Source organism: Telopea speciosissima, chromosome 2 (assembly GCF_018873765.1).
Source record: "Telopea speciosissima isolate NSW1024214 ecotype Mountain lineage chromosome 2, Tspe_v1, whole genome shotgun sequence".
In the NCBI taxonomy this organism is placed as follows: domain Eukaryota; kingdom Viridiplantae; phylum Streptophyta; class Magnoliopsida; order Proteales; family Proteaceae; genus Telopea; species Telopea speciosissima.
In genome coordinates, this window is record NC_057917.1 from 13,205,021 (window position 1) to 13,216,865 (window position 11,845).

Genomic DNA, 11,845 nt, shown 5'->3' on the forward strand with positions numbered 1-11,845 from the left:
TTCTCAATCATACTTTCGTACATGATGGATAGCATACACTTAGACCATACTAACCGGCGATTTGTAGAAGCTAAACAAACTTTCGAGATGTAGGCCAAACATTAACTGCCCAAATCTATCTTATCTGATCTATTTTTTGACATATCGATTTATATTGGCGTCCTACACATCAAGTTATATTTAATACTCAACATTTTTTATTTTTTTTTTGGTAAAGGGGGAATTTATTCAAAGAGAGGGGATCACGAAGCCGAGGCATCCAAGTTACAGAGATCCTGGAACTAAGGAGAGGATAACGGCCAGGCTGTCCTACATCCAACAGACAGGGCCTTCCAAGCTAGATTGTCTGCAACACAGTTAGACTCTCTAGAAACATGGGAAAAGATACATTGATCAAAACTGGAAACAAAGTATCGAATGTCCTCAATAATAGGGGAGACTTCCAGAGGCGGCGGCTTGTTCTGATCTGTGAGAAACTTGATGAGCTCCAACATATGAGTTATACATAGTTTGGGTGATGGAGTTGGTGCAACTCCACCAGTCATACCTCCCACTGGGCAAGTTAGGTGGAGCATAAATTTTAAGGAAAAAGAACGCTGCCTAGTTGCATGAATCCAGTGGTCAAACATAATAGCGAGCTAAATTACTGTGCCAATTATCCTCATGAAATAAAAATTCCATCTATGTTGATGTTCTTGTGCATGCTCTCAGTGGCCCATGCGCTGGTTGAGGGGCTACACGAACAAGAAGCGATCTGTTGCCCAAATTTTAATAATAGGTGGACCCCAACCTCCCTAACTAATGTACAAGCTGAAATCCAATCTATTTCTACTCAAAGTATTAGATAAAGCAAAGAGAAATGCTGAGGGGACATGAGACTCCGCCTCAGGAAGCGAGGTCTCGTGATCAAACCTTCGCCACTGCATAATTTCTTGGGGCCACCCGCCTGAGGCTCACTAGGGCCCAGAAGCTCCTGGTTCTTGCATGGCCCGGGGGTCATGTACGAGCCCAGGGGGGATTTAGTCGGCCTAAAGTTGGATACCCCTCTTGTCTCCAAAAAAAAAAAAAAAAGAAAGAAAGAAATGCTGATATAATATATTTAAAAAAAAAAAGTATAGAAAGATTGTGGAAAATCACTAGTGTTTAACCCCTCATATGGTAAAAATCGGAATCGGATCAGCCAAGGTGGATACCGATTGGCCGATCCGATTCCGACCAATTTGAATAGGTCAATCCATAAATGAAATCTAGAGTTATGGCAGAGAATGGCCGATAACATTGATTCCTAATCGATCCAGCCCAATTCCGGCTGGACCAAGTCCTCGTTCCAGTTGTGGTTTCATTTCAACTCTCTTCTTGGACACAAACATTTAATTTACCCCTGCTAACCCCCATCTAATGCTCGGTTCCTATCAAAATGGCAACATTTTTTTTTTTTAAATGATGGGTTAGTGGCGATATTCAATCAATAGACTCAATACTCTTAATTGAGTTATGATCGAACTGAGAAGTTTGACTGTCAAAACCCAAAGGCAAAACCCCAGTATCAATTTACCATTGTCTTCCCCATATTATAACTAAGCTTCAGGTCGTCTTTCATGTTCCCTAATTCATTGTGTAGTAGAAACTAGAAAGCATTTTCAGGGTAATTCTCAATACTTGTTAAACAGAATAGATCCATATATATTCATCCAAGTACAGTTGTGATACATTTCCCCCCACCCCATGAATATAGGAAACACACAGGTACTAATATGTAGGAAATGGAGAATCTATGTTCATCTTAACTCCAACACGCAGTAGACTTGGAAGTATGAGAGGGGCATAACAAATGGCTATAAGCAGCAAATTAAAATGCAGCCTCTGAAATCAAATTCCTGCTAAACTTACCCATATCAATGCAAAGTCATGCTGGGCTTTTGTCCACTTAGCAATCTAAGTTGCTTGTGAGAGCAGACCACCAGCAACCTACAGTGATAGAGATTTCATGGATGAATCCCTCTTGAGATTCATCTGACAGTTATGAGGATGTTCACCCTCATTGAATTGTAACAAGAGATGAAAGAGGCAGAGATAGAAGCAGTTGCTGTAATAGCATTGGAAGGATAGACAGTAGCAATGGAAAACAGTGAGGGCAACAATGCTTATTCAATATGGTTGGAGTGGTTGATTCATTCCTCCATTTCTGCAACGGATCAAATATCTTCCATATAGCATATCTGTTAGGGCTCAGGCATATCGTTCACGCTATCATCTATCTAGTAAGTTTAAGTTGAATCACATTCTGCAAGTAGGAATACAAAGTTTAAGGCTGTATTTGGGATGCATTCTTGCAATAGATTTTGGGTCTAGAAAAATCGAGTTTCAGAATGTGTTCCAGGCTCAGAATCAATTTCGAGAACGCATATCAAACACAGCCTTAAATGTTGGTAGAACATTGAATCTTAGAAGAAAACTAGGGCAACTTGGGTTTGACCGTTCTAAATAGAACCTTAGAAAGCCGAAGTACTTACAAGGTGGGCCATATAGTAGCAAAGGGACCCAAAACTTGAACATGGCTGAGTAATTTCTATCCTACAATCAGATTGACTAATGTGTAAAAAACAATTTAGCATTGTAGGATTAACTTATTTTGTTGCAATTGATTAATCCATTAATAGGAATGCTTAGTCAATAATAGACATGATTTATTAATTCAAACTCAAAAAGTTGAATAATCCATTGTTAACAGTAATACCCACCTTTGACCTTATGCAATTATTTTGGAAAACAGTTATGAGGATGTTCACCCTTCAATGTTTAACCAAACCAGCATCTATGCTTTGTCTCCTTTACAAGGGATATCAGTACAGCGACAAACAGGTTTACCAGAAGCTTCCCATCCATTGAACCCACGTTCCAAAACCAAAACATTTTTAATAGCAACATCTTTGCCAGCTTCTGTGAGATAATTGACAAGCCTGCGTGCACATGATGGGCCACGCACCTACCAAAGCAGCAACCATCTGATGATTAATTCAATGATAATAATTTTTCATATAAACCTTTCTATGTAATGCAATTAATCATTCCACATTTGAAGAAGTGTGGAATGTTGGCAACAGAAAATGTAAATGAACAGAATGCATTGCATGATCCAAATACTGGGTAATAATAAGAAAACTGTAAGCTGTCATAGTTAATCATTTCCGAAATTAAAGACATGAAAATGTTGACATCAGCTATTATCAATACAATAAAGAATGTATTGATAGGACTACCAGGTAACAATACATGTTAGTTCTCGTGTTACTATTATTGCTTCAGGAACAACATTGGTGAAAAACATGCCCTTGACATAACAAATCTCACAGGATTTTGGAGAACCAATAGCCAGTGAAGAAATGAAGTTCTTGTTCTTTTCGGCAGATAAGGAGCAAAGGCAATGGAGTGAATTTGGTTCAGGTTCTGGCCAACCATAACCTAGCTCACTACCCAAATGTCCAAAACCTCATTGAGGGACCAAGTCAACCTGTAAACGGCTTGGGGGTAGGATAAGAGCTTACTTGGAGAAACTCAATAACAAAGGAGCAGGGATGTAGGCTATGAAAACTAAAATGTTCTCAGTTAAAGTCCTGTTTTGTTATAACCTGAACCCAAACTCCCCCTCCCCCCTTTTTTCTCAAATTTCCTTTTCATTTTTTATGGTGAAGGGATCTGCACCCTTTCCAGTTTCTTGACAAAAACAGAGTACCATACAAGAACTTGACAAAATAGAAGCTGAATGTTAGAGAGAGGTGCTGATTTGCTGTCATACACACGAATAATACTCCTTGTCTAGCTGTAGCCAGTTCTCATTCTGTTACGTAATTGATTATGTGGTTCGGTTGTTCTAATTAATATTCCTTTTATTGATTCATGTAATATATATGTAACAGTGTCTTTGGTGAATGTAAGTGTGAAAGAGAACTCGTTACATGGTATTTGAGCCATCAGTGCTCAAAACGATCTTTTCGGTCTCTATGCTTCTTCATCTTCTTCCATGGTGTTTTCTTTCACGGGGACAAATACTGCTTCAGATCCTTCCTTGTCACTGATCACCCCCAATGTTTCTCCCCAGCTTCCTCCCAAACTCAATGCCACAAAGTACAAGCTGTGGCGTGCTCAGTTTCTTCCTCTTCTCAGAGGATATAATCTTCTCAGTTATGTCGACGGATCCTTTCCTCGTCCATCCTCTGCAATTGGTGACACTGCTCTCTGGGATCGCCAAGACCAACTTATCTTGAGCTGGATCATCTCTTCCCTCTCTGAAACTATTCTTTCACATGTGGTGAGTGTCGCTAAGTCAAATGAGGCATGGACGATTCTTGCTCGAATTTTTGCACCTTCTTCTCACACCAGGGTCATGGATCAAAGATCGTCTGTTTCGTTTGCAACAGGGATATGACTCTATTACTACGTATATCCTCTCTGTTCGGTCTCTTGCTGATACCCTAGCTGCAATTGACCAACCAGTGAGTGATGAGGACTTTGTTCTTGCTGTCCTCCAGGGTCTTGGTTCTGACTTTTGTGATTTTGCGACATTGATTCAACTTCGAGCTACTCCAGGGTCATTTGACAAACTTACAGGCCTTCTTCTCAGTCATGAGAGTTTTCTTCACTCCATAACTGATGACATCTCCAATGTGATATCTATGGCCAACATGGCCTCTGCAAGTTCTATTTCTGGATATCAGCGCTCCAAATCTCAGGGAACTCATCAGAATAACTACCGGTCTTCTCGCTTTTGTGGCAACCACCGGACTAATAGGTTTTTTCATGGTTCTCATGAACAGAATCAGTATCCGACTTATCACTATCGTGCTTCACAACAGGGATATTCGTCTCCAGGTTTGCCATCTACATCTTTTCTAAATAAACCTCACTCGTCCTGCCAGATCTGTAGTCAAGCTGGTCATCTTGCCTCTCATTGTCCACAGCGCTTCAATCATGCATTCCTTGCTACTAATTCCGTTTCTCCGAGCTCCTCTTTTACTTCATCTTCCTTTTGGCTTCTTGATTCTGGTTCCAATAATCATCTAACTGCAGACATGAGTAACCTTACACTCAGTTCACCCTACACTGGTCCTGATCAGATTATCATGGTAAATGATCAAGCTTTGTCGATTTCTAATATTGGTTCTTCAGTTGTTAAATCCCCCACCCATACTTTTACTCTTCCCCATATTCTTCATGTTCCACGGATTCATTGCAACTTACTTTCAGTTCATAAACTCACAACCGACAATAATGTGTTTCTAGAATTTTACCCCACTTATTTCTTGATCAAGGATCGCCAGACAATGCAGACCTTATACCATGGCCTGAGTGATAATGGGCTCTATCAATTGCCCTTATCTTCGTCTGCCTCATCCTTTTCTGCTGTTCGCACCCCTATTGTGGATTGCCACCGTCACTTTGGACACCCCTCCTTCAAAGTTGTTCATCAAATTCTTGCTCACTACAATCTTCCGAATTCACAGCTTACACATACATCATGTGGTGCTTGTCAGTGTTTTAAGAGTCATAAACTTCCATTTACTGTATCCCCTTCAATAAGTTCTGCTCCTCTAGAACTGTTGCATTGTGATGTTTTGTCATGTGCCTAATGGGGTTCGATCTAGTGTATGGGCGCTAGGCTACCTGGAGTAGAGTGAAAGCCGTCAAGAAAGGGCTACCTGCCGCCAAGCAAAAACCCTGGAGCAGAGTGGAGCCACTTGGAAAGGGCTACCTACCGGTCAGAGTGAAAGCTGCCTAGAGTGAGAGCCGCTGAGGACGACGGCTGCGGAAGTGTGGTGGTTTGTTATGTGCCTAATGGGGTTCGATCTAGTGTATGGGCACTAGATTGGGCAAGCCTAGTACAGGACAGGTTGAAGTGCTTGATTTAACACGTTCCATCAGCACTGGAGCTTTTAGCATATCGATCAAGTACCTAACATGTTTGGGGTGCTGCCCTTGTTGTTTCTGCTGACAAGTTTTGGTATTATGTACTCTTTGTTGATGATTTTAGCAAATATAGTTGGTTCTATCCTATGACTCATAAGTTTGATGTCTACTCTATTTTCCTTCCTTTTAAGGCACTAGTTGAGAAATGTTTTTCCAGTCCAAACGGATGGTGGGGTGAGTTTCAGAAGTTAGGTTATTTTCTCAGTTCTAATGGTATCTCCTATCGTATGTCCTGTCCGCATACACAGGAACAAAACGGTGCTACGGAACGCAAGCACCGTCACAGTATTGAGTCTGGCCTTGCTCTTCTTTTTCAGGCTCATCTTCCTGCCCAGTATTGGTCTTATGCATTTCTCACTGCTGTTTATCTTATAAACCACCCATTCTCTTCTTCTCTTTCTTCTTGGGATTCCTCTACTAGTTCCTTGGTTGGTCCATGGTTCCACTGTTTTCCTCCACTACTTCTTCCTTGTCCAGCTCCAACTTGTCCTCTTTCCATTTCTACCTCAATGGGCCGGCCTATATTATCTTCTTTTGATGATATTTCTCAATCCAATTCTTCTCCTTTTATCCCAGGGCCCTCTCCGCCAAACCCATCTCCTAATATCACTGGGCCTCTACCTGTTCCATCTTCTGATCCGCCTATGTCCTCAATCAAATCTTGGTCCCGTTCCATCCTCTGCCATCTTATCTTCTGACCCACCTCTGAATCTGGTTTCTTCTTCTTCACCTGTATTGGACCCACCTCCTGCCTCTTCCTCTCTTCATCCCATGACAACTCGTTCATGCACTGGTTCTCTAAAACTGCCACCGCAAGACCTAAATCTGTTAGCTACTAAGCATCCTATTCTTTCTCCTGTTGAACCTACATGTTACACACAAACTATGAAGTCCGCTTCATGGCGCGATGCTATGCAATCTGAATTCAATGCCCTTCTCCGAAATGGTACCTGGACATTGGTTCCACCTTCTCCTCTTCAGAATGTAATTGGTTGCAAATGGGTTTTCCGACTCAAGCGTAACTCAAATGGTTCTATAAAGCGCTACAAGGTGCGTCTTGTGGCTAAAGGATTTCATCAAAGGCCGAGACTTGATTATACAGAAACGTTTAGTCCTGTGATTAAACCAGTGACTATTCAAGTGGTTCTATCCCTTGCTATAACATTGAACTGGCCATTAAAGCAATTTAATGCTCAAAATTCATTTTTGCACAATGATCTTGCTGAGACTGTTTTCATGGAACAACCACCGGGTTTTATTAATGCCTTCCATCCAAATTATGTTTGCCATCTCCGGAAATCTTTTCATGGCTTTAAACAGGCGCCGCATGCCTGGTTTACCCGTCTCAGTGGGTTCCTTCTTTCTCATAGTTTTGTGGCTTCTAAGAGTGATACATTTCTCTTCATCTATCGGCAGCAATGTATTGTTCTATATGTTGATGATTTAATTCTCATGGGTAACATCGACCGCCATTACTGCTCTTGTGTGTGTGTTATCGGCTACCTTTGCTCTCAAAGAACTAGGCAATTTGCACTATTTTCTTGGTGTCAAAGCTTCTCGTTCTTCTGCTAGTTTATTTCTCAGTCAACGAAAATACACTACTGATGATGTAAATCAAAACATGAAGAAGAAGAGGCCAAAACACTGTTCACGTGAACAGAGTGACAGTGTCACAGCCCCATATTTGACTTAGTGGGAATATACCTAGAAGAATCGTGGGGACAGAATAGTCTTTTATTAGTGATTCAAGTCTTTAGGTGAAGAGTATAATTGTCTCTTTGGTCCTAAGTATTTAAGGGCGACTTGCAAGAACTGATGGAACCATATTTAAAGGTGGGAACCACCAATAAAGAGAATCGACAGCAACACTTGGTCACTTAAAAGTGGGGTCCACAAGAAGCACCATCGGCTGGAAGATTTAGAAGATTCCTTAAAGGGTTGAAGGCTATATTTAGTTTCTATTTTCAGTCAATCCTAGTTACTATTTTCTTAGTTTCTATTTCCCTTGTAACTTGAGAAGCAAGTATTGCTCTCTATATTTGTAAGGCTTTAGAAGCCTCCCCAATGAGTTAATGAAGTTGATTTCATATTGCTTTAGTGCAAATTGATTGTCCTCACAGGATGAAGGGCTGAGAGCCGGGCTGGTGAGAGCCGAATTTCCTTATTCCCGTCTCTCTTCTTCTCTTATCTTCTCTTCTATTTCACTCGATCCCTTTGTACTGCTACTATATTATGACTGCTGCAAGTGCTGAGAAGATCCTTCGAAGGCTACAATCAATCTCCAAGTATTCCAGACTGTTGCTGCCGCTGATTCAATATTAAAGAGGCTATATACAACCTGCGGCTCCAGTTCTGCCCTGGGTTTTTGCTGCAAAGTTCAAGCTTGAATAACTCCTCAACCCTCCATCAGAGTCTGCTAAGTTTTGGAGCACAAGACACTCATACTAGGACCTCCACTCTATCCCAATTCCAGCCCAGTCTGCTGGCTGGTTTGACCTGCAGAGCCTAACCTTCTCTTTTGGTGCTACCTCCATATCTCTCAACTTAACCACTGGAATTGACTGAGGTTTTCAGCATAGCTTCCCCTCACTGCAAGCTCCACTCGATCCAAGTTTGGATCCATTCCCAATGTTGGTTTGGTTTCTACACCTCATCCTATACTTTCTAATTTTGACACCTGCTGTTGCTTGTGTTTCTGGCCATTCAATTCAGCCCATATTTGGAGGCTTAGTTAAGCTTCCCAAGACCTGCTGATGCAGATGCCAAGCTGTTTGGTAAGAAATACATCAAGGGAACTCATGGAAGAAGGGCTTCACCAATTGGTGAAACAACCCAATGGGCCATAGGGCCAACCAACTTTGTGTTGGGCCAGCCCAATAGGGCTGGGAGTTGCTGGGTCTCTCAAACCCAGATCGTGGGGCATAAGAGTCAATTTTATTGACTCAATTTTGACTTCAAGTGCTGGCCGAATCTCAGTGGGGACCACATGAATTAGCCACTTAAGTGAAGAACATCAAGTGGGGTCCACATGAAGAAGAATCCAGCTGCAACATATTAGTTTCTATTTTAGTGAATCCTAGTTACTACAAGATTAGTTTCTATTTTCATGTTGCAAGTTTAGTTTCTAATTATGTAAATTTATATTTTCTTTTAACTTGAGGTGCAAGCATAGCCCTCTATATATTGTAAAGGCTTTTAAAAGCCTCCCCAAGATTTTAGTAGATGAAAGGAATTTTGCTTGAATGCAATGTTTTCTCTGATGTCTAATTTGGTTGTGACTTGAAAGGCTGAAGGAGCCTGGCTGTGAGAGCCTAATCCACCTATCCCCACCTTCTATCTTCTTCTCTTCCACTCCATCGATCCCTTGAGTGCTGTGAACACTGGGCTTGCTGCAGACATTGTGAAGACCCTCCGAAGGCTACTGTCATCCGTCCAACATCTCAGAGTATTGTTGCTGTTGCTGCTGTTGCTGATTCGATAAGACAGAGGCTGCACATACCCTGCAGATTCAGTTCTGCCCTGGGTTTTGCTGTCAACTTCAAGGCTGCATAACTCCTTATCCCTCCATCAGAAGTTGCTGAGTTTTGCAGCATGCCAGCATCAACTCACACCTTCATCCACTCCACTCTATCCCCACTTCCATCCCATTGCACTGGCTGGATTAGCCTACACCAGTACACCACTAACCTTCTATTTTCATTCCCAACCTTCCATCTCCACTTCTAACCATCAAAACTGAACCAAAGTTGCAGCAAGACTTCTCACCATCAAGACCTATACTCGATCCCCATTGGAGCCTAAATTCAGCACTGCAATGAGGTTTTCCATAACCTTCTACTTTTGTGATCTCTTTTATCTCAACATCCAACCATCACAATTGGATGAAATTTGGAGCAGACATTTCCCTTGCCTAGCACTACACTTGATCAAGTTTGGTGACCATCACTTGGCTGGTTTGGCTTGACACCCTAAGTTTCTAATTCTGAATGTATTCCAATTTTTGAATTTTGTGGGGTTTTTTTGGGATTCATAACTTAGTCTTACATTACCTGCACTCGATATCAATTACAGCCCCTATTCTTGGCTGTAAATTTGAGGTCCAGTTTAAACCCTAAGTGTGATTTGGGGTCTGGTTTATACCCTGCTGTTGGGGTTACTTGTTGGTCAATTGCTTGAGTTTTGTGGGTATTTTGGGGCTAGGTTAACCCTAATCTAGTCTTACATTAACTGACTTTCTTCAAAGCTCCAACATGGAGGGGGCCAACCCCATTTCAACTCCTATTGGATCTGGTCCACCTCTCTCACTTACGTTTGGAACGCCCCTGCCTGATGGTTCTGAGAATTGTCGCAGTGTGGGTCCTGTCCAATATTTGATGATAACACGTCTTGATATTAGTTTTGCTGTTAACAAAGTGCCGCAATTTTTGCGCTGCCCAACAGATCTACATTAGGCTGCTATGAAACAAATATTACGTTATCTGAGACATACTCTCATTGATGGTCTTCTATTTAGTTCATCCTCTACTGTTCGCCTAAATGCGTATTCTGCTATGAAACAAATATTACAATCCAAAGACCAGTTATGTTGGGGTACCATGTTCTTCCAAAACAATCTTGACAAAAGTTAGCATCATTTGCTGAACTTCATCGAAGGTTGTGAGGGGACTGGGCATATAGATACTGCACATATTGAGGTTGCAGGTTCTGTATGATCCTCCGAACCTGCTCCTTCTGAAATGGCCAGACATGAACTACAGTTTTTAACATTACAAAAAACAAAACAGATATGATATTTACCGGTCATTTTGTCTCAGGAATTCCATCTATCTCAATAACAATAAGCCAGCATCAGCAGCTGAACTTAGTTTGATGTTCACAATCCAACAACAAGAAATCTTCAAAGGGATCATGATTAGCAGCACAGTTTCGAACAAGTAAAGAAAGACCGAAATTCATATTACCAGAAAAAACGAACAGTGACAAACTACAAACCTGGCTTAAAGCACAATGAAACACAAGGGTGTCTTTCCCTGTCACCTCTTGTATGAGATTTGAAATTTTCTCAGAGAAGGTTTCGCTAGCGTAGTGCAGTGAACCAGCTATATGTGCATCGTAGGTTCTCTCATCATCCCTGAAACCGATAATCGTCACTTTCTCAAACCTCAGAATTTAGATCCCGAAAGATAAGACAGAGACAGAGAAAGAAAGCTCACCTGACATCTACAATGGCTACATTTGGGCGGTGTTTCAGGGTGAGAAGCTGAGCACCTGTGATGTAGGAGATGCTTCGCGCCATCCCTTCTCCTTCGGGTTCTGTATATTGTGAAGAACCAGAGAAATAAGGAAAGAAAAAGTAATTAAATCCTGGGTCTTTTTCTGTTTGAATATTCCAAATTCAATTAATAGGGATAAAAAAACTCCAATAATATGCAGACACTTCCCATCACAATGCAACTAAAATTTTTCTGTTTGTTTGTGTAAATGTATTTTTTATTTAAAAAAAAACACATATATGCATTTTGGTACCCTACCCAAAAAAACAATAACCCCAAAAAACTATGTATTTTGATAAACTCAAATCCAATTTTGTTTGACCATAGGGGGTTTTTTTTTATTTTTTTGGCTAGAATTTAGCCCATTAGGGGCCAAGAGGGGCCCATAAAAAAACCAACACTTGTTCTAGAAAAAAAGACGTGACTTGTTGTGGGCACTAGGGGAGTAGTAGTCTCGAACTCGAGACCAATATACCCCACGTACCATTGCGACCAGTGGTCCCAATTAATCATCACTTCAAGACCGATGTCCTTAATTTTAAGATAGTTATTAGTGTCTTACTTTTTTTAGAAGTCTCCATTAAAAAAAAAAAAGGAAAATGGATTTT

General features: G+C 41.1%; 1 protein-coding gene and 1 long non-coding RNA gene across 2 annotated transcripts; both read right to left on the minus strand.

The window, feature by feature from the left end:
• Window positions 1–2,784: 2,784 nt before the first annotated feature.
• LOC122650834 (dual specificity phosphatase Cdc25) lies at window positions 2,785–11,337 on the minus strand. The gene is made up of 3 exons (XM_043844208.1): window positions 11,178–11,337; window positions 10,957–11,095; window positions 2,785–2,986 (listed from the first exon to the last, which is right to left on the minus strand). Exons 1-3 carry the CDS (start codon window positions 11,258–11,260, stop codon window positions 2,816–2,818), a joined length of 393 nt encoding a protein of 130 aa, XP_043700143.1. The 5' UTR covers window positions 11,261–11,337; the 3' UTR covers window positions 2,785–2,815.
• On the minus strand, window positions 3,405–10,812 carry LOC122650835. Its single transcript, XR_006331423.1, has 2 exons — window positions 10,687–10,812; window positions 3,405–3,511 (listed from the first exon to the last, which is right to left on the minus strand). It is a non-coding gene; the product is annotated as an uncharacterized LOC122650835 (long non-coding RNA).
• Window positions 11,338–11,845: the final 508 nt, after the last annotated feature.

Excerpts from the sequence above, each read along its gene's own strand:
- LOC122650834 (XM_043844208.1), bottom strand. The coding sequence starts at position 11,260 with ATGGCGCGAAGCATCTCCTACATCACAGGTGCTCAGCTTCTCACCCTG. Across the intron at positions 11,096-11,177 it reads GTAGCCATTGTAGATGTCAG|GGATGATGAGAGAACCTACG; the intron begins GTGAGCTTTCTT and ends TATCGGTTTCAG. Across the intron at positions 2,987-10,956 it reads TTCATTGTGCTTTAAGCCAG|GTGCGTGGCCCATCATGTGC; the intron begins GTTTGTAGTTTG and ends CTGCTTTGGTAG.